This window comes from Miscanthus floridulus, chromosome 11 (genome assembly GCF_019320115.1).
Source record: "Miscanthus floridulus cultivar M001 chromosome 11, ASM1932011v1, whole genome shotgun sequence".
NCBI lineage: Eukaryota > Viridiplantae > Streptophyta > Magnoliopsida > Poales > Poaceae > Miscanthus > Miscanthus floridulus.
The window spans coordinates 94920115-94943378 of record NC_089590.1 but is presented as its reverse complement, the minus strand read 5'-3'; the positions used below and the strand labels follow the sequence as shown (position 1 = coordinate 94943378).

General features: G+C 43.6%; 3 protein-coding genes across 3 annotated transcripts; all 3 read right to left on the bottom strand.

Annotated features, from left to right (window-relative positions):
• Positions 1–11094: 11094 nt before the first annotated feature.
• LOC136490578 (flavanone 3-dioxygenase 3-like) lies at positions 11095–13187 on the bottom strand. The gene is made up of 3 exons (XM_066486783.1): positions 13020–13187; positions 11776–12014; positions 11095–11668 (listed from the first exon to the last, which is right to left on the bottom strand). The coding sequence occupies exons 1-3, from the start codon at positions 13185–13187 to the stop codon at positions 11101–11103; spliced, it is 975 nt and encodes a 324-aa protein (XP_066342880.1). The 3' UTR covers positions 11095–11100.
• Positions 13188–13632: 445 nt separating this feature from the next.
• Positions 13633–14831, bottom strand: LOC136490980 (uncharacterized). Its single transcript, XM_066487197.1, has 2 exons — positions 14502–14831; positions 13633–14397 (listed from the first exon to the last, which is right to left on the bottom strand). Exons 1-2 carry the CDS (start codon positions 14829–14831, stop codon positions 13843–13845), a joined length of 885 nt encoding a protein of 294 aa, XP_066343294.1. The 3' UTR covers positions 13633–13842.
• Positions 14832–15007: 176 nt separating this feature from the next.
• On the bottom strand, positions 15008–16394 carry LOC136490760 (protein ALP1-like). Its single transcript, XM_066486952.1, has 3 exons — positions 15852–16394; positions 15538–15763; positions 15008–15447 (listed from the first exon to the last, which is right to left on the bottom strand). The coding sequence occupies exons 1-3, from the start codon at positions 16359–16361 to the stop codon at positions 15008–15010; spliced, it is 1176 nt and encodes a 391-aa protein (XP_066343049.1). The 5' UTR covers positions 16362–16394.
• Positions 16395–23264: the final 6870 nt, after the last annotated feature.

Genomic DNA, 23264 nt, shown 5'->3' with positions numbered 1-23264 from the left:
AGCAAGAAATTGGGGCATCCTACCAAGAAATGCCCAATGTACAAAGAAGCAAGAAAGGAAGCCCAAGTTGCAACTAGAAGATGCTATGGGTGCAATGAGATGGGCCACAAGGTTGATAGATGTCCATACAAGCAAAGCAAGCATAGAGCACACAAAGGCCGCATATGCTATGCTTGTAGAAGAAAGGGGCATCTAAGCTATGAATGCCCAAATGGTAAAACTCCTAAGCCAAACACATTTGTTTATAATGATATGCTTAGGAAGACCACAAATGGAGTTAGCACTAGTAAGGTGATGTGTTCACCACAAACTAATGCTAAAGCCATTTGGGGGCCTAAGCACTTGTTGACTAACTTAAAAGGACCCAACAAGAGTTGGGTACCAAAGTGTGCTTAGGTTAATGATGTAGGTACTTGGTGATGAGATGAAATCTTCGGGGTGGTTGAGCAAGCAATTTGACTATATTCACTCAATCTATCAACCAATTTTTATATGGTTGACCCGAAGATAATTCAATGAACATCTCATATATTTCATCCTCACCATTCGTAACAAGTACCTAAACCTTTTAGGATAGTCACTTTGTTCGTTTCATGTTCTATAGTTCACAAATAGGTACATTTGTGAAATAATGGAAGTGGCTAATTAATTTCACTTGAGATTTATCATGTTTGCCATATGATGCTTTTGATCGCTCTCTAGTAGAGTAATTTATTTGTTGAGATGCTAGTATACAATAAATAATAAAGCTTTAATCAAGTTGTCATCAATCACCCTAGTATACAATAAATAATAAAGCTAAACAAAGAATCACAAGCAACGAATTAATTGTGTCTGTCCTGCACTTACCGGACGTGTCCGGTATGCCTACCGGACATGTCCGGTATTGTAGGAACCAGAACACTAATTGAATAAGCAACTGAGTTTTTGGATTCATATATTTTCATATATACTCATTTTACTCAGAAGTTTGTGGTTTACCAAATCTTAGTGGATTGTGAGCATCTCTTCAACTCAAATTTAAATATGGCAAATTATTTAGTTGTGGTTCAAAATAGAAAATTGACTCCCAAATTCTCAATAGAACAATGTGCTTGTTGAAAGTCATTCAATTACTTGGAGCACTTATTTAGGGGGAGCTAAATTTCTATTTTGCACCATTGTGGACTAACAAATTTATCTAGCATTCTTTGTAGTTCTTTAGATGAAAATGTATCTAGCATGATTATTTGGCAATTGAGGTCAACATAAAGATCATCATGCTGCTTGTCTTCTTAGTGGTATTCTTGTGGGCTCAAGGCAAAGATATGTGTTTACATACATACATTGTAAGTGCATCTAAGGCCCTTTATATGTCAGAATGTGCATTTGTGTGACATAGGAGAGATGTTTTTCAAAACCCCTAACTAGCATGAGTAGGAAGTGTGAATTTAAAAAACTATTTGAATCTTGGTCTTTGTGACCTAGCCTTGCCATGTGATGATTATAGCTCTCCTTGATTGTTTGATTGTCTAATCACACATGACATGGCTTTCTTAAGTTCATAATCTACTATGTCTCTCTCTCTCTCTCTCAAGTAAGCGAAATCTTATATATGCCAAATATTTGGAAAATAGAAAATCAATTTATGGCATTGGATAAGGAAAGTGATGATACTCAGTTTGGATCAAGATTATATGCCTTTTTGGACTAAGATATAACAGAAAAGGGGATTGGAAGAGACAAAACACATTTTGGAATAATTTGGGCCAGCCCGTGAATACCGGACGTGTCTAGTATGATACCGGACGTGTTCGGTATGAGCGGGACTATAAAAACAGAGCGTACCCCTTTGGCCCAAACAGACTTGCCTCCTCCAAACCAACCAGCCGACGCCCTTCTTCTCACCTAGGGCGACCAAGGATTTCACCAAGGAAAAGAGAGAGAGGGAGATTGCATTGGAGAAGGCTTGGATCAAGGATTGAAGGCCCGTGGATTTGGATTTCACATCGCTCTCTCTTCTCTCCTCTCAAGGTACCCTAACCACGAACCTCGTCCTATCTACAAGGTCAATGCATGATTTTAAAATTCCTTTAGTGATTGTGCTGCATTGGTGATGAAGAAGCAATGCCCAAAGTTTGGTAGTAATCCGTGTTGGTTTAAATCAGGGAACCCTAGTTAGGGTTGCTGGTGGCCCATACCGGACGTGTCCAGTATACTACCGGACGTGTCTGGTATGACCCAGCAGAGCAGGCTCTCTGCTTCCTTTGATTCAATGCCATCATAGAATTGTATATTAGGCACAGTTTCTTCTGTATCTATGCTTTGCAAACCTTGTGACAATGGTGTGTCAAGGTGATTGTAAAACCTTGGATAAAAGAATCTATGTCTAATTACAATTCAAGAATAAGCTATGGGCATGTATCTAAAATTCTTTGGAAATCTTTGGATACAGGACAGCAGCCATGAGTGGACGACAGGAGCCGAGGTCCAAGCACAGGCATGATCTAGCACTTGAGAAGTACAAGAAGGCGAGACAGGATATGCATCCTGGATTTTAGCCGACCAGCAGGAGGTCCACCAGGGCTGCCTCTAGTGCAGCAGCTTAGTATGCAGAGGGGTTCGGGAGCTCTTCTTCTGACACAGACACTGATGAGTTCAGAGTGGATTCTAGAGATGAAAAAAAGAGGAAGAGCACTGACAGAGGATCAGATGGTGACAGCTCAGATGAGGAGCAGGAGATTGAGGAGGAGGGGTCAGTTCCTCTAGTTCAGCACCAGCCTAGTTAGGGGATGCATTATGGTCTTCTTGAGATATGTCTGCCCAATGTGCCCTCCTATGTTCCCAGAGTTGACTATAGGGGAAAGGGTATGATCAGGAAGGCTAAAGATGAGCGAAGGGTTGATCCGAGGAGCTTACCTAAGGTTCAGTACGATCATCGCTTCCAGACAGCCTTTCACTTGGATTTCTACTCTAGTGTTATTCTCACTAGGAACCCTATGATTGCCAGGTCTTAGTGGATTGACTGGCAGTACGTTATAGAGTTGCAGAAGGCCTCAGTTGATCATGCCATTGCCATTTGCTAGCGCACTGGGGTTTATGAGATCATGGAGTTCTAGCATAACTGGAACACAGAGGTAGTAGCTCAGTTCTATGCTACTCTGTTTGTTGAGGAGGATGAGAGGCGGATGCACTGGATGCTTGAGGGCCAGTGGTACAGTGTTGACTATGATATTTTTGCCGCCCATCTTGGCTTCTTAGAGGATGATCTCCAGAGGGACAGGATCCACACCGAGCAGGTGTTACCTTCTGAGCAGCTCACCTACATGTATCCTCCAGGTGGTGAGAGAGGAGCTATGGGGAAGGTTCTAGGTCTTCACCCTACCTACAGATACCTAGACAGGATGTTTAGGAAGACTATTGATTGCAAGGGTGGAGACAAGGGCAACATTGTAGATTATTCCAGGAACCTACTCCATAGGATGGCACCTGATGCTCGGCCCTTCAGTGTGTTTGACTTTATTTGGTCCGAGATCAGGAGTGTTGGAGAGAGGCCCCTCAAGGGCTGTGGTTTTGCTCCTTATATCATGCATATGATTGAGCAGGTGATAGGGCACACATTCGAGTATGATAAAATTCACAAGGCCCTAAAGATTATTGCAGATCTGCCTGAGACAGGGTTACCTCTAGCAGGACCAGGAGGAGCAGCCGCAGCACCAGAGGTAGATGCACCTAGGAGTGGTGCACCAGCAGGAGCTTCACCTTCACCACGTGCTCCTTCACGTTCTACTTCACGCCGTGGCAGTCCTCCCTCGCCTATCCGCAGGCTTTTCAGCTCCATATTTGGGATGTGTCGAGACATCCAGACCAGGCAGCAGAAGGAGAGAGAGGCTAGGAGGAAGGATACTCGAACCTTGAAGCAAATTGCTTCTAGGCTTGAGCTTGATCCTCCTAGGTCTCCACTATCAGATGAGGCAGCTAGTGAACAGGAGACTGAGGAGCAGCAGCAGGCCAGATATGACAGAGAGTATGCTGAGTTCCTTCAGAGACAGCAGCAGCAGGCACCTGAGCACCCTAACACTCTACCACTTTAGGCTCATGTGCCTACTCACTCTCAGCCACGTCCCAGCACTGCAGATGACTATGCTATAGATTGGTGGAGTGACCTGATAGGTGGTGGTGGCTTCTACGGGTCTGGTGGCTATGACCCGTCTGGTGCGGGTGGTTCTCATCTAGCCGGTGTTGCACGCTCAGATGATGAGGATGCTGGTCGAGATGATGATGATGAGTGATCTCAGCTTTCCATGACAGCTTGTAGCCCCTTTGTCCTTAGTATGTCATTGTTGGACCTTTGTGGTGATAGATGACAAAGGGGGAGAGAGACTGATTAAAGCTTCAGGATCGTTTCATTTGCTTATCTTTGTACCTGAAGATATGTAAGCTTCAGGATAGTTTCATTTGCTTATCTTTGTACCTGAAGATATATGTACTGCAGGCTGTAGTTTGTTTTTGAGCTTCATTGATGTATCTTGGATTTGAGATATATGTACTGCAGGCTGTAGTTTGTTTTTGAGCTTCATTGATGTATCTTGGATTTGAGATAGATTGTATCATGTGAGAGATGAGACTTACTTATGCTTTATCTATGTATCTCTTGAGACATGATCTTTATCTATATATATCAGTGGTTTCTGGACTTGAGAAGATTTGTAATGAGTGCTATGTGTGAATTACATATGTCATATTTATTTTCATAAGGACTATGCATGCTAGAATGAAAATATTTGATGTGATGCTTTTATATTTATTCTTGTGTGATATATCTTGTCATATGCATCATGGTTTCACTTTGTCACACACACATGCACCCCACAGATGCAATGATTTAAGGGGGAGTCTCCTATTTGTTTTAGTATGTGCAATTGACATTTGAGGTCATTTTGTGAATTCTAATCATAAGCACATATTAAGGGGGAGCCTCTCATAAATCATTGAACCCAAAAGTTTAAATATTTATATCATTTTGTAAGCTTTAATCAAGTTGTCATCAATCACCAAAAAGGGGGAGATTGAAAGTGCATCTAGCCCTTTAGTGGGTTTTGGATGATTGAATGACAATGTGATTAAAGGACTAACCCGTTTGCTAAGTGTGAACAGGTAATAGGTTATCTCACAGGTACTTAATGAAAGCCAAAATGATGTGTTGTTGTATAAACAATCTAGTTCAAGCACAAGACAACAATGCAAATGGAATTCATGTGAAGGCTTATTTCTTGTGGGATTTCCATGTACTATGTGAAAGCAAGTTCATGATTATTAGTTAATGAGACATGAGGGATTGCATATGGAATGGTCTCATATTTGAAGCTTGCTAAATTAAAATGAAAAAGATAACAATACATATGAATGGATGATTCAACACAAGATGTGACTTGATGGCTTGAGATGGTGAAGATAGCAAGGAAAGGCTTCGAGGTACTAAGCAAGGGTGAAGGGCAAGCGACGGCTTGGCGGCCGAAGAACCTAGCTAGGGTGAAGAAGAAAGTACTTGCATTTAGTTGAGGTACTAATCAAGCTAAGATGGTCATATTGATGTGAAGGATCAAATCTATAATGAAGTATTTGATGGAAGTGACTTGATACATTTGGGATTATTCAAACTTGATGAATGGAATCAAGTCACATGCTCAAGATGGCTATGCTCAAGTGAAAAGATCAACATCAACATGTTAGCACCCTTGATGAAGATTGGAAGGGACGGCATCAATTCAAAAGAACAACTCAAGTGGTACAAATTCATATTTCCGTTTATCTTGAGTTTAATAGTTATGCCGTACTATTAAGAGGGATGCATCATGTTGATAGATAATGTTTCATAAGTGCTCAAGCCAACCCATGTGAGTTTTGAGTATTTGAGCGACAAAAGAGCTGACTGGTTTTTTGCTGGTCTGGCAATACCGGACGTGTCCGGTATTTGTCCAGCAGCTGTAAAATTGTTGTTCTCGGGTTGGTTCATCGGGAGTTCCGACGTAGGTCGGGAGTTCGGACGATCGGGAGTCCCGGCATGGGTCGGGAGTTCCGACGTCTCGCACTTCAACTGATTTGGAGGGTTCACTGTCCTGGTCATACCGGACGTGTCCGGTATTCATACCGGACGTGTCCGGTATGGATGACCAGAAGCCAACGGCTAGTTTTCAAAAGCCATGAGGGTCGAGAGTTCCGATGTGAGTTGGGAGTTCCGACATGCATCGGGAGTTCCAACACCTCACTAACTTTAACTCAGTTACATGTTTTTCAAATATGCTGAGGGTCGGGAGTTCCGACGTGAGTCGGGAGTTTCGACGGTCGGGAGTCCCGGCATTCAACGGGAGTTCCGACGCCTCACAACTTCACTGTAACTTAGTTACCGTTGGCGCAGTGTGAGTCATACCGGACGTGTCCGGTATGCATACCGGACATGTCCGGTATTGCAACGGCTATAAAACGGCTAGTTTTTCAAGGGGGCTATAAATACCCCCAAGCCTCCACCTTTGGAGGCTGCTGATTCTGTTGTGAGAGACACACGTTTTTGAGCCTTGCCAACTCTCCTAAACCCTCTCTTAGTGAGTGTGTGATCCAAATTGCAAAATCAATTTATGGGTTGAGAAAGAATTTGAAAAAGAGAGCAAGCCACCACTTGAGCACTTGTGCATATTGTCAATCTCGTGATTTGCATTTGTTACTCTTGGACTCTTTGGTCCTAGACGGCTAGGCGTCGCCGGAGAGCAACCGAGAGATTGTGGTTGCTTTGGAAAGTTTGTAACGGTCGATTCTGCCGCCTCGGAATCATTTAGTGGAAGGAGGAAAAGGAGTTGAAAAAGACTCTGGCTAGAGTGACCTTCGTGGTACCCTCTAGGGCTGACCTTCGCTGGGTCGCCCGTAGCCCCCTCAACGGAGAGTAGGACTCGAACGAGTCCGAACTTTGGTAAAACAAATATCGTGTCTTAATTCGCATTTTATTTGATATTTGTGTTGCTCTAGCTATTCTGCAGGTTCTCTGTATATATTACTATCTCTAATAGTTTCCTGTAGTTTGGATTGAAGATAGAAATCAAAAGGAGCAAGTTCGGAGCTGTTCCACTGAAGTCGTGAATACCGGACACGTCCGGTGTACATACCGGACACGTCTGGTATTAGCCCCTACGCCAAACTGAATTGCATTGTGTTCTAACTCTTTGGTTGCAGGCGTTTGGCTCCTAGATTCATTTAGTATCTTTTATATACTCTGTGGCTAACTTGTGACGGGTGGTACTACTCTTTATTTGGAGTTTTCATTTTGGAAACTCCCTTTACTAATCGTTTCCGCATTTAAAGGTGTTAATTTTCAGAAACGCCTATTCAACCCCCCCCCCCTCTAGGTGGCATCCTAGGTCCTTTCACAGACTGAGAGAGTAAATCAATGTCTTGAACTGTACCTGCGGTGTGCTGTCCAAGATTCACCCAAAATCTGGCACTCTTGGCTCTCTTTGGCACAACTGTGGTATAATTCTACTTACCATAGTTCTCTAGGGCGTTCTCCATTCAAGGCTCTATATGGCTATGATCCAAAGGTTGGTACTTCTACTATACAACAAATAACACCAGTCACTATAGCTGAACAGAGAACTGCATTTGCAGGCCCTCAAGGAGAATTTGGCCAAGGCACAGAACAGAATCAAAGTGATGGCTGATAAACATCGTACTGACATTGAGTTCCAAGTGGGTGACCAAGTTCTGTTGAAGCTGCAATCGTACACACAAAGTTCCGTGGCGAATCAACCATTTCCTAAACTGTCATACAAGTATTTCGGGCCCTATCTCGTTACTGAACGCATTGGGCGGGTGGCATATCGCATGAAGCTACCAGAAGACAGTAAGATCCATGATGTGTTTCATGTTTCACAGCTTAAACCTTTTGTTGCAGATTATACACCAGTTTTTTCTGAGCTTCCATTCACCACTGATATTGAGGCCACGGCGGCAATGCCTAAGAAGGTGCTTGAGCGCCGACTGGTCAAGCGTGGTAATGCTGCTATTCCACAGGTGCTCATTCAGTGGACAGGTCTGCCACCAACTTCACCAACCTGGGAAGACTACAATGTCACTCGTAAGCGGTTCCCGCAGGCACCTGCTTGGGGTCAAGCATCGACTTCGGCGGCAGGAGATGTTAGACCTGGTACACCTACGACCTGAAGGAGAGGTAAACCAAGAGAAGTACGCTAAGGAAGTCAGAAGACGTATTCGAGCAATTATGTAATTGATATAGTATGACATGTGGGCCATAGGCCAAGGGGGTGTTTTAAGCGTGCATTGTATCGGATTGAGGACGATCGCATTTCTGAAATTGAACTCGGTGAAAGAGGAAGATTCATCTTCCCGTTCCTTGTCTCTCGCGTGCTCTCTGAAGGTCCTCACGTCGACGGCGCTGGCCGGCGGCAACAGGGCGTGACACTCGGTGTATTACTGTTGGAGCGTCCTAAGTATTTCCATGGCTCAACTCAGGCGGCTAGGTAGCAAATTTGGGAAGCAGATAGGACGTGCCTAAGCTTGGGTCGTCCTCGATTTTCATATTTGAATCCAAGTATTCAACTATGGATGGCTAAAATTCCTCATCGGAATTTTTGCGGAATTTGTTATGGTTGTGGCTTGTGATGCGTCACATTTTCTATGGATATATTTAGGATATGTTTGGAACTCTTGCCACTTCGCCATGCCTGGCTTGGATAGGCTAAGGTAGGCTGTCAAAGCAAGGCAAGAAAGGCCTCTAGCATTTGGTCTGTGTGTTCGGTACAGTAGCATAGAGGCTGCTACCACCGTCCGTCTTTGATTCCTTTTTTAAAGCTTTGAGTTGGCAGCGAACCTTGTCGGTGCGGGAGAGCCAATTTGGCTTGCCCTCGGTGCAGGAGAGCTGATTTGGCTCGCCCCACCAGGCAAAGAAAACCTTGTTGAGACAAGCAGATTGTTGAGCAAAGTAAGGTTTTTGCTTACTACCAAATGGATAAGCTTGCCGAGCAAGCCATTGGTTAATTATGGGCATGACTCAGATGGTTCTGAATTGAGTATTTGGAACTAAAAATTAGGATAATCCATATCCTCCCTTCTATGTATGGTTCCATCTTTCTGAGAGATAAGATATACCATAGTACACTTAGTGTCTTTTAAGAATGTGCAAAGCTTGTCTAATCGACTAAATTTGATCGTCGCTTTCCAAAACAATATGCACCTTCTAGCAAGGCTCTCATATCCTAAAGTTACTTTTGAGAGATCTTCTATAACTACTTATAGGAGAGAAGAAATAGGAGATCTGGTGGAGATGTTTAGCTACTTTCAAGGAGACATGAAACCTGCATTGAAATGCCATTTATTCAGTCGGATAGGGACAAGCGGAGAGCGGACACGACCTGCTATGAAGCTTCTATTCGAATCACAGGAAGCATTCCAGCAAAAGTTTATTAAATTATAAAACTAACTATATTGGCGATGGCGGCGCGGTGCCCACTCGCGCCTCCTCCTTGCTCGGCACGCAGGCGAGGGGGGCTGGGGGAGCTTCGGAAGCAAACCGCCGCCGGCGACTGAAACCCACACACGAGCCTGCTCGCGGTCCGGGGAGCCAGCGAAGAACAGCGTCCTTTGTTTTCAAACCAACGCTACAAGTGGCGCGGTTTCATTTCGCCGGCTCCACCCATCTCTCCGCGCCCCTGGTGGATGCCACTGCCTCGTCGCACTCCGATTCGTCCCACCTGCCCCTCCCATCCCATTTTGATTTCGTGTCCACTGTTGTGCGAGAATCGAGATGAGTTCTGTTAATTCTGCAAGTTTTGTGTCCAATTTAGCCGAGAAATCGTCGTCTCTGTCCCATGGCCTGTAAATCGAGGCTTATTAGGAGCAGCAGCTATTAGGATCTGAAGTTTTGTCAATTTCTCAGCAACTGTGTTCCGCCGCGTCTCTTACGAAAACCTAATCGATATCATCTTCTTTTTTACTCTGTTTGTGTGGTTTAGTTATGTTTTCACTTGTAACTTGTGAGTTGCAGCCTGGTGTCTACGGATTATTTGTCCTAGGTTGTTGTTTTTGGATTATTTGTTAAAAGTAGCATTTGCACGCATCCTGTACATCTGTAATGTGAAAATGAGCAAAAGCTTATCCACAGGTCCACACAATTACTACAATGATATGGAAAAATAGGTGGATCAGTGGCATATAAACTGCAGTCTCTTTAGATACCCTTGCCCCTTCATGTACCTGTCCATGAATGCCTGCATAACAGAGTTAAATATTCATGCCAAGACATGAGTATTCAGAAATTGCTGTTGTGGTGCTGAATTATTACTCATGACCAGTAACAATCATTTTAGAGCACATGCATGAAGGTATGAAAGCTTAGTAGTTCTAGAGTTGAAAGTCCAATCTATTCCACATGCATGAAGGTATGAAATGGGAGTTACATATCACATTATAGTGTAATTACAAGGGCTTCAACTTCAGTAATGTCGAACACTTTATGCAGGCTTCTGATTCGCGACCTCCCATTTGCTTTAAGGGAATGGAATTCCGATTGCTCACCAGCCAACTCAAAAGCACAAAGTAAGTAATTGACATGCTCAATATATAAAAATATTTTACACTGAGTCATCTAAGCCATTTTCACATCCACTCCAAATTACCAATGATGACTTTTGTGCCTAAAGGTTGTGGTCTTGTGGATAATGGCCAAAGATGATTACACATGCGAATTTGCAATGCTTCATGTAAAACTGGAAATGGACACCAGTAGCCACAGACAGGGCTTTATTGAAGATTACATGAACGCTTCAGGGTTTCAACTTTCAACATGTGTCGATAATCCTTAGCTTGATCTGCCTTCTCAAATACCATAACACCAGTTATCCTGCATGATTGGATGATTTTAAATTGTATACCAGAACTACATTATGACGAGATTAATACCTCTTTATCAAAGCAATAAGAACATAGAAGTTTACACTTTCAGCATTAGTCTGAACTCTAAAGTAGACAGATATGAACTGTAGTAGACATGGGATGACGTCTTACCTTCCTTTTGGACTTGTAGTGAAGGTTGTACCCTATTTATGGCTGTAGTCCTTACATTCTGAGGCTTTCAAGAAAATTCCTGTGCTTGTTCGTATTAGCAGTGAGATGGTCGAGGAAGTCACTGAAGCTGCTCTCTTTGTATTTTGGGGGATTTTGTTCATCCACAAGCTCCTTGGCACACGCGACCTTCTCATGTAGTTCAAAACCATGAATACTTGCTATAGAAATCCTTGATTCTTCAGGATTCAAAACAGCACGGTGCATAGCTGTTTTGATTTTCCCATTGCTCAGGACTTCCATGTGGTCTCCTACATGGACATGCAATGCATGCGGAAGTTGCTGGACTGTTTTCCAGCTGTTGCTGCTGCGGTCAACAACTTCAAGTCCCCGACAACTTGTGAGCAAGATGGTAAGAAATCCATAATCTGAGTGTGGAGCCAGCCCTATAGTCATGGCATCTTGTGGTGCTTTAGGGTAGCAGTTCACTGACGACAGTTGTGAGCCTTCCTGAAATTTCTCATTCAGGTATTCCTTACCCAATCCTAGGCCTTCTAGTATTGCTTCCATCAGTTGCAAAGCCACCCTCCTTACTTCAGCAGCATACTTTCCCATGTATTCCCTGATTTAAGTAAACAAAGAGGGGTCATGTCAGTTCTTACAAACATGTACAGCCCACTGTGTAGTTCAGGTTTGTAGGAGATTTTTTGGAGATTTTTTTTTTGTTACCTGTAGATTGGTGGTTTCTCTGGCCAATATTGAATCCAGTCACTGAGTGGATGGGCATAATGCTTTAGGAATGCCCGTGACATGCTAATGCTATCTTTTGAGCTGGTGTCATATCTAACAGGTTGGCGGAGGTCCTCTGATGCAAACTCTTCCTTTGTCTCACTTGGTAGTTTGAAGAAATCTGAAGCTGCTTCAACAGCACAATCCATGACAGATTGACTGATCCCATGGTTTATAACCTGCAAAAATGGAGCAATAAGCAGAGGTTTGGACAGGGAAGTAAGTTTTCTTTGTTCCCTTGTAGTTGAGGATCTCGCAAGGGTGTATGGAGAGTCACCAACTTAAGTTATCTTAAAGCAAAATTTGGCGAGCCCCTCTTGGCTGGAATGCTCATAGCACCTAGAAAACTGAGAACATGACACCACAGAAGGGACGATTTACAAGTTGCTATTCATAAGTACTGAAATGACCTTCCATGTGAGTGGAATTCCCTATGACCCTATGGAAGTTTTAGCCATTGTGATGAAAACTGAAGGGCAATATGGGAACTGAATTCCTTCTCAAGTTCTTGTTTATTGTCGGTTTCCATGCAACTGAATAACGTGGAGGTGGTCATCTTCATCTTCCAGCACCTTACAATACCAGTAAAACTAACTGGCTCACCAAGACAATTGCATGGTTTGGTCAAAAGTTCTACATATACTCCAAATTTCAGCCAACTTAAACTGTAGACTCTTCATTTTGAGAGCCATAAGTGGGAATGTAGTTCATCAAACATGCAGTTGAATAAAGACAGATTGCTCATATCATAACCATGTTAACAACGAGATGCTATCAGAGCTAGCTTCTGGGTTTCATAGAAGGTATGTCGTCAAAGCATCTTTTTTTTTTCTCGAACGTGTACTGTAGCACGTATTTCATTAAGAGGAAGCAGAGAACATCCAAACAAATACACGACGCAGCTACGAGAGAACCCTCGTAGCACAGGTTACAAACCACGAAGCAACACATAGTTGACACAGAGGAGTCGCAAGTAATCCCAAGATTACCGACGCGAACCCAAGACAACGACGAACACAGCAAGAAAAAGTAGTCAGCTTCCTCGGTCCACTCTAGCAGTCAGCAGAGGTCACAAATGGTGATATTAAATATCAGTCAGATAAAGGAAAAAGTCAAAGGAAAGAGGAAGGAAAGGACAAAATGGAAAGGAATGAACTATACCAGTGTGTTCCTAAGCAACATACCTGGAAGTGCCCAAGATCATGGCATGCTTTGGCGATTTGGTCGATCACGCCAGATCGTGTCACAGAATCAAGGCTGAGGTGCCCAAGGTTGATCACCGGCGTTGGCGAGAGGTGCAAGTCCTGAGACACGAGCTGCTCCTGAGCAACAGTCCTTGACAAGTCAGACATGTTGGCTGACGAACGGCAGCACTGGAGGCAGAAGTCAGGCAGCTACTATTCAGAATCAGAATATGGAAGGACCGTTGTGACTCAATCTACTTATACCGTCTGTTTGGTTGTGGGATCAGTGGGTTGGAGTGGCTCCAACCCACGTTTTGGGGACGGCTCCAACCCTTGTTTTATTTGGTTGCGAGAATGGGTTCGATCCGTCTTCTGTTTGGTTGGAGGACTGAGATGGGATCGGATCCATCCCATTTTCTATTTGGTTGGATGGATTCAAACAGAACCTACATATGGTCACCTTTGCACTGAAATGGTGAGGTTACCCTCCTCAATTTATGCAACACATAGCAATATTTGTGCTCAACACATAGCAATATTTCATATGCTTGCACCATGCATCAAAGATCAGCACACAAAATAATATAACAGGCACATATAAAAGTCTTGGCCATATTACAAATAAAAGTCTTAGGCCATATCCATAGGCACATTACACACTAATATCAAGTCTGATGCTTGCACGATGCATCAAGTTCAAGCCTTACACAATATATAGCAAGTTCAAGGCTTCCACATAGCAAGACACAAGCTTACTTAGACCACAAATATAAAGTTCTATATGGTACTAACAAAAGAACCATCCCATGACTACAACTTACCCTTACTGCCCAGGGTAGTTGTCAGCAATGTGCTTTGCAACCCAATTGAATTTATGTTCAAAAGGCAAGGAGTTGAAAGCTCTAGCTATGTGAGGATGTTGGACCAAGTAGGAATGGTAGAAGGATAAGTGAGTCGAATTGAAACTACCACTCATTGCCATCAAGTTGTCATACAAATCATCCGGCACATCATTGTCAGGTTTCCCCGCTTCCTTTATCGCCTTGGCTAACTTGGTACTTCCCCATTTAATTGCAGCAACCAATGGATCTTGGTCAGTCATGGCCCTCTTCTTGCACTTGTCCCTCTTCTTAGGATTGGTGGCCTTGGTAGCCGATGAAGTTGCCGCATTGTTGTCTTCATTTGCATTCCTATCACTCTGTACCTCCATCCTCTGTACCTCATTGTCCCAGTCATCTGTACTGTCTTCCTGCGTACCTAGAGGCACACCCGAGTCCTTTGCAAACTTGCCTGTAGCCATGGTACTTCCAAATATTGTGTGCATCTCCTCAAAGTGTTGAATAGGCTTGTTTAGAAAATCAGCATCAGACTTGTGATCCTGCAATATATGTACAATTTTAGCAACTACTATTATGTGACAACTAATAATTCAGCAACTATTATTAGATTATTATATGTGAGAACTAATAATTCAGCAAATACCTTAATATGATTGTTGTAGTGCTTATCATCAAGAGTTATAGTGAAGGTATCTTCATCCCAACCAGCAACACTCAAACCACGAAGGTCACATATTTTACGAAACTTCTTTTGCCATGTCTTAAGGTGATTCTTAACCTGCTCACCACTGCACACAATGCCAAATTTCTCTTGAAGAGCCTTTGCACACCCATTGTAGTGAACCATCTTGAAGGTGGATGAAGTCTTGGTGCCATTAACCACTAAATTGGCAAGGTATTCGAGCATGTAGGCTGACCAAGTTGAAGTCCAAGTAGCATGTCCACCAGTCCCTGCACTACCCTCTACTTCCATTCCCCTACAAAATAAACAATGCAATATATGTCCTCAAATAATAATGCCAACAAAGTAGCAAACAACATGGCAATCAAATATCTGTAGAAATATGTCCTCAAATACAATTTCAGCCCTCAAATACAATTATTACATTGTCCAAGAAAAAAATACAACACATATTACATTGACCGATACTAGTTTCCATGGCTTTGACGATCTGCCCACATTTGGGCAGCCAGGCCTTCCCTAAAAGCTAGCATAATGGCATTCTCACTTGTTGTCCCAGCATATGTGGTGTGCTGGGTGTCCTCATCGTTGTCACTTGGTATATTGAATTCATCACTCCCATCTTCAATCACCCAATTATGAATGATGCAGCAAGCAACAACAATATCAACTTGAGTTTCATAAGGAAAAAAAGGAGAGGCATCATCAAGTACTTTGAATCTCCTTTTTAGTGCTCCAAATGCTTGCTCTACTATGATTCTCAATGAGCAGTGCCTACGGTTGAACAATTCCTTCTCATTTTGCACCGGATTCCTCCCCCATTCATTCAAGTGGTATCGTACACCCCGAAAAGGGGATAAAAATCCTGGTTTGGCTCCATATCCAGCATCAACTAGGTAATATTTACCTAACATATGATGCATAGTTAGGTTACATCTCAATGATCCATTAATTTTGATGAACAAATTTATGGACAAGACATAGGTTCTTGTATTACCTTGTGGCACACGAAGGCCACCCTCACGTGTTAAAGCATCACGTAAAACTAGTGCGTCATGTGCTGTCCCCTCCCATCCGGCCAACACATAGGTGAACTTTTGGTCAAAATCTACGGCTGCTAGTACATTTTGAGTACAATGCTTGTATCTACCACGAAAAGCATGCTGCATTTCCTTTGGAATAGTGGCTCTTATATGTGTACCATCAAGTGCTCCTATACAATCCTACGTGATGTTCAAAGAAGTCAAGATTAGGTCAATTAGGTTTGGCAAAAAATAAACTTAGAATATGACATAAGGTTGAGCTTCACACCTTAAAGTATGGATACCACCTTGGGTCTCCTTCAATTTTAGCTGGAGTGTCCAATGAAGGGGGCCTAATATAATCATCTCGTAGCTCACCAATAGCATGAAGTACTTTGTTAAAATAACGACCGACCGTTTCTCTGGATCTACCAAAATTGGTTGCAATTACTCTATTCCTAACATTGTGCCCCACAGTATGCAAAAACATTGCCACTTGCTCCTCAACACACATATGAACGGTATCTTCAAGTAAACCACGATCTCTAAACAACTTACAAAACCTAAAGAAACGTGCTTTGTTCATTCTCAGCATGTTTACACAAGTTGTGTCATCCTTCCAGATTTTGTCATTGAGGTATTCCATTCTCTTCCTATCCCTTTCATATATTGGTGCATAAGTAATCCCTTCCCTTCTTGCAACTCGTTTTCTTTTCCTAGACCGAACAACAATTGCCATGACACACAACAACCAATGTGCAGCAGCAGCAAAAACAAATGCCTTGAGCCTGTTATTCATCTACATACAGCAGCACAATCAAGCACAGCAGCACAATCAATATAGATCAGGTAGGTAAAAAGCAAATATTCAGAAGCAGACCCCATCCAATTCCATATAAGAGGTAACATAGTCTTAAAATTCATGTAGTTTGATTCAAAGTTACTTACAATTTAAGTCTGAGCACAATATACTACTGAAAGATCATCCATAGTTTGTTTCTATTCATAGGAAAAGGGTGCTCCTAACCATCTAGGCGTTGTACGCAAACGGCGGCCCCGCTGGCCGATCAGCGGGCGGGGGGTCGAGGGGGGGGGGGGGACGCCCCCTCGCGGGTTTCAGGGCCTCTCGGCATTTCATCAATCGCATCAATGAAGTCGCTATGAAATCGCTATGAAAAAGTAACAACAGAACAAGACTAAACTAGTACTCACCTGCAGGGATCCGGGGCAGATGGCGGGGCGACGCAGAGGGCGGCGCGACCCTGGCGGAGATGCGGCGCCGGTCCGGGGCAGAGGGCGGCGCCGGTCCAGGGCAGAGGCCGGCGGGCGGGCGGCTCTTCGAGCGGACCTGGAGGCGGGCGGGGCGGCTCCTCGGGCGCGGCGGACCAGGCAGGGCCGGCGCGGCGGACTAGGCAGGGCCGGCGCGGCGGACCAAGCGGGGCCGGCGCGATGGCCAGGCCGGCGCTGGGCGAGGCCGGCGCTGCGCGACCCTGGCGGAGATGCGGGGCTCGGCGCTGGGTGGCGGCGGTCTGATGGAGCGGTCGAGTGGAGGGGAGGTGAAGGGATAAGGTTTGGGGTTCTCAACCCGAGCGGAGCGGCTCCGTCCGCCAGATTTCGACGGAGCAACCGAACCCGCATATTGGAGGAATATTCTCCTGGGGTCGAACCCAACCCATCCCAAACCTCCATCCAAACAACCAGAAAATGGGTCGAACCCATTCGGGTTGGCTCCAGCACTCCAACCAAACAGACGGAGGGTTCTGAAATTCGTCCGAGGTACGCGATATTTGCTTCTTGCAGTGCTTGCGACTAAGGAACGAGAGTACAAAAGTGAACATACACCTGATGGTCTTCACCTGGACTGCTCTTGCTCCAAAGGAGACGTCAAGGCATATGCACATAACGTCCATGCATTCATTTGTCAGTATTCCTGTCCAGGAGACGGTCCTGGGCTGGCACTGCATGGGTGCGTCTGCCCTGGCCCTGGTGCCGTCCACCATGCAAGTAAATGTATCATATTCATTCTGTGGTTCCAGGCTTCTCACTCAGCCGCTTTCTTCAGTTCTCCATGTCTCGTTGACGTCGTGGCGGCTCACAACTGGTGTTTTCTTATGACCCAAGGTTACGCGGATAATATTGTCTGGAGAGACGACTTGTTTCACTGATGTTGCTGCTGCCCAGGGGGTCTCATATGGGCATAACGCTGAAAGATTGGTCAGTTATAAATGGTGCAGTGGCTGGGTCCCAAAAAGGCTTCTTTTGGTGGTTATCTCATGCTGCGTGCTCGCTGCGAGGGTAGCATGGTGGATGATCTCCAGCCACAGGAGATGTCGGACGACGACGGCAGCATGGTGGATCTGGATGATCTCCAGCCGCACAGAGCAGTAGGACAACCGTGGTAGTATATGGTGCGTGATCTCCAGCTCAGCGGTTTTTGTGCTGACGCCTGTCTAGATTCAGGGCATACGTGTTCTGTGTGCTGACACTCAGATCAAGAGAGCTGCCAGTGGAACCTTTGGTTTGAACCTGCTCCCATGGTGAAGATAGACCAAGTTGCAGTACATTAGTGCAACTGCAACGTTGCTTACATTTCAGATACTCTATCGCCTCTAGCTCTGTCGGCACTGCTAGTTTGGAATGGCGTGGATGAGTCATGAGCATTGCTTGTTTGCTACCCTGTCACTAAGCTTATTTAGTTATTATTTCAGAAGATGTCAACAAGGACCCCTTGTTCACAGAAGGTTCAGGCTTTCGAGTTTCTGAGCAGGCCCGGTGAGGCAGCTGTCCCTGCTATGATCGCCGGATCGAGATAACCAACGACCGAGATCTGGTGCAGACTTTTCTTTGCGTATTCTCTCTTCCTGGACACTTGCGTGTATGTATCTGCAACGTTTGGTATGGGTATGGCATTGGTACAGTTTCCAGAGCGACACAGCAGTAGTAGAATAGTGACATCTGTGGGTAGCATGCAGCAGATATTTTGCTTCTCTGTGTGTCGGCAATTCGGCATTCGTTTGGGAAACTAGTTTGTTGTCCACTGTCCTGAACTCCTGACGCAGTTGCTATTGCTGCCGCGCCTAGATTATATATATGGATAATATATAACGTAATGCCTGCATCTTCTGCAGTTCTCTGTTCCATTTATAGTCCTTTGGATCCTCTTTCGTTTTCCTTTGTTTTCTTAGCGCTTATTTACAATCGTTTCAGTAATTTGTTGGCTCTTTCCAAGGAGGAGAGATGGACACCTATATATAAGTAAGAACAGAAAAGACAAGATGCCAAGGATAGCTACTTATAACACAAAAAAATGAACGAAGCTCAGCTCATTCCGTAGTCGAGTCAGTCTACTTTCCTCGTGCGGTTGCTAGAGGTTCCAAGCGTTCTACTAAAAGGGAAATGTAGCATGAGGTTGCATTTGTATAGAAGCTGACATGTGGCCAAGTGGTTAGTGTTATGAGTTTTGCAGCAAGTCTGTTAGGGTTCAAGACAACAATTTTAGGGCCCATTGGAACGCAGAAATTTTGCAAGAATCATACATAAATTTCACAAAAAACATTTTATTTTTACAGCAAAAACACAGGAAACAAAAAAAAACTTGCTTTTCGAAAAAAGGTCTTCGATTACAAGTAGGGATGTAAGCCTGGGCGTTCGGGTTACCCGATTTTTTCGGGTAATAAAAATTGCTACCCGATATTACCCCTGAAAAAACACTACCCGCAAATTCGGGTACCCGATAATTCGGGTTCGGGTTCGGGTATTACCCGATATACCCAAATTTACAGAAAACAACAAACTACACTAAATTTCAGTAGCGATCTATACATAATTTCAGCAGCAATTTGTATAGAATTTCAATAGCAATTTGTAGAGAATAATATATTACAGTCACTCATTCAAATAGAGAGAATTATATTCTAATAAAGTGATAAGTTAAATGGTTCAGCTAACAACACATGATGAATACAAAGACAAAACAAATCTTTGGGTAGTTCGGGTAGTTTGGGTACCGGGGGATATTACCCGAATTACCCAAACTAATTTCGAGTAATCAAAATCGCTATCCGAATTTGGGATCGGGTATCTCGGGTTCGGGTAATTCGGGTCCGGGTTCGGGTAATTCGGGTACGGGTAATGGGTATCGGGTATTTTGCCCAGGCTTAGATGTAGGTCCCAACCACTCCTCTACCATAAATTCTCCATTGTTATAACTAATTACAGTGTGAATAGTATGTATTTTGGAGGCATTTGTGCATAGGATGCGTGTGTGTGGTATGTGTTGAATGTGTATTTTTTAGGCCTGTTTGGGAGGCACTTTTCAATTCCTGCATTTTTTGTAAAATTAAACTAATTCCTATAAAATTGTTGTATGATTTCTATGAAATTATTGCATTTCAAGCAGGCTATATTAAAAAACTATGGAGGCTTGTGTGCATGTTTTGTTTTCTAATTTTATTTCCCTTTTTTCATTCCAACATCTATAGCTAATCATGTTTATTGGATTGTAGTCTTGTGTGTGTGTGCGCCTATAGCTGGCTACAAAATAACTTATTTTGTAGCCACTTTGAGTTACGATAATTACTATATTAATTTACGAGATTATAGTAACTCATTGCTAAGTGGTTTACTATAACGTTATGGTAAATATCCCCATGTGTTATAGTAACCCAACTATCGTAAATATGTATTAACATTATCTTAAATTAGTATATAAAATTATCGTAAATGGAAGTGGCTATAGAATAACTTATTTTGTAGCTGGCTACTGAATATACTTATAAGTTAATACTTTTTAAACTTGATTGATCCAACAATATATGCAACATAACTTAATATTTTGGTAAACTAGTCCAACATTTTATGTTATATACGATATATTTGTTTGGGTGTAGATATTGAAGGTGCTAGAAATGGCTCACAATATCAAATCTATTGTTTGGATGTACATAGAATTCACCCGTCTTCTCCTCCTCTCCACCGCACCACCCCATCCCTCATGTAACTGCACCTGTCGAAGCTAGGGAAGAAGGAGAGGATCCCACCGAAGCTAGGCAAGAAGGAACCTACCATACCCGACGTGGAGAGGGTCCGTAGGGGTGCGGAGGTGGTCAGCTGCATATGCGCAGAGGGTCAAGGGCGACGACCGGCAAGTGAGGCATCGAGGGCTAGGTGCCGCACAGATCGGGGGCAGTGACCACTGAGGGAGGCGTCGAGGAGTGACACGCACGTGAAGAGGTAGGCGTCGGGGGCTAGGGCACATAAGGAGAGGGAGGCGTCGTGGCGACGACCGATGACTGGCGAGGGAGGCAACAATGGCGACGGTCGACGAGGGAGGCACCGAGGGTCGGGGCGCGTGTGGAGAAGGATGGCGGGCATGGAGGTGAGGCCCAATTTCTCCTAATAGGCCAATACAGAGTCTTACCCCTCTGTATTGGGAGAGGTCACTCCTAGTTGTAGTCCAATACAAAGGTATTGGGGTTGCAATTCTAAATCTCTTTTTCTTTACATCACCACAGAACGTTAGCCCATATTGTTGTGGATAACTATAAGTTTATCTAGCAACCATTACAAGTAAGTTACGGCAAGAGCAAGCAACAGTTGCATGCGGAACTATGGCTATGTAAGCAAGTGAGCAGAACATAGTGAGTAGGGGATGATGACCAAGACAAAAGCATGTCGGAGATAGCCCGAGAGACACCCAATTATACTAGGAAACTAGAGTTTTATATAGTTCTATTAACTTTGTGCACAACTTAGGGGAAAAAGAAGCCTACAATTAGCGGTGGATCTTACGATGGTCTATTGTGGGCAAAGAAAAATGAAGATAAAGAGAAACGCCTACATTTGCCTACTTACCACGCAGCCCTCTGCCTTCCTCATGTCGCCTTCCTCATGTTGCACGTCAAGAGCCGAGCTGCCAACGAGCTTCACCGCCCAAATCCATCGCCATCCACCTTCCATGCAAGGAACTATCGTCACCACAAGTTTAGCAACGTCTAGCATTCAAGTCACACCTCCGCTATTAGCCCTGTTCGGCAGGACTTATTGCTGTTGCGGCTGATTTGTAGGGCTGATTTGTTATGAGAGAAAAACATTGTTCCATGGCTAAAAAAGTAGGGCTGATTCTGGCTGATAAGCTCAAGCGAACAGAGCCATTGGTTGGCATACTCATTCTGCAATCAAATCCTAAGGCCTTCCTCAATGCACCACGGTGGCGTGCTGCCTCAATGTCCACCTCAACTCCAGACACCCATGTCATAGCGAAGTATAGCCTCGCAGGTTGAGGTTGTCTTGCAGAAGGGACCATTGCCTGATTTGACAAAAGTAATCGGCAACATCTAGGGACCGCGCTGTGGTGAGAGCAGTGGCTCTAGACTGTTGGGACCACGTCTGTCGCTCCAAACTCTCGCTTTCTCTCGCTAGGACTGAGCAGTGTGCAGACCGTGGGACCCCCGAAGAGACAACACACACAGCTTGCGTTGAGTGAACGGTGATCTTAATCTATCGGGCTTACGTGGAGGGTGGCCTTTTTCCTGGGGCTATACGCTGCTATGTGCCCGCATTGGTATTGGCCTAAGCATACAACATATAGCTCTCTCTTTCCCTCTTCCAACCTCAATACAAAAGTGATGACACGTGACGGCGTAAAGCGAGATGAGCACGTTAGCTCATTTTCAAGGGATAGGGTATTACATATCTGAGGTGATATTTTTTTTAGACAGATCTATCCTATTTCAACCTTAAACCAAAGCATGCAAAAATCTAAGATCGTCTATCCTTTACCCAGCCATCCCCATAACCACAATGTAAAGCTCAAGTTTGTTTTAGCTTGCAAATTGCTTCTTTGTTTTATCTTATACAATGATTCTAATTCTACTCCATTCACTCCAAAAAGTAAGTCAAACAATCTTTGGTTGGACCAGTTTTTCTATAAAAATATGTAAAGATTGTAATATATATATATATATATATATATATATATATATATATATATATATATATATATATATATATATATATATATACCAAATAAGTATAATTAGATTCATTATACGATATATATTTTTACAAACAAATTATAGAACATTACCTTTTTGAGACAGAGCAGGTATGGTCCACAATCCAAAGCTAAAATAAGGAGTGTTCTCTGTTAGACAGTCAGACAGTGTTATGCTGGTAATCCACGATCCAGAGCTGAAACAAAAAAGACAAGTGTTCTCTCCTGAATTGTGGTGTGCTAGTTACGGTCTTAGAGCATCTCCAAAAGACTCTCCATATTCTTCCTAAATGCTAGGAATAGATATTTTAGTCAAAAACTACCCACCAACAGCCTCTTTAAATGATTATCTAAATATAGCCATATTCTATCCTGGATTTTTCGCTAGCCGAAAATAGAAGACGAGAATGATACTCTAGAGTGCGCATGAGAAATAGAAAAGCTGTTGGAGAGTGAAAAGATATAGAAAGCGATTTTTATGCAAATGACTTTTCGACTGATGATTTAGAGAGTGAGATTTAGAAAGGATTTTGGAGATGCCCTTATGGCCGATATTTACCTAGAAAATTCAAATAGAAAACAAAGCAAAAGCTGTTTGTAAAAACGCGAATCCAGCAAATGGCGCAAGCTCATATCCAGTCGGGACCCACCAAAACTACCAGTGTCCCTACATCGTCAGGGGGACAGCGATGAAAAAACCGAGCCCAA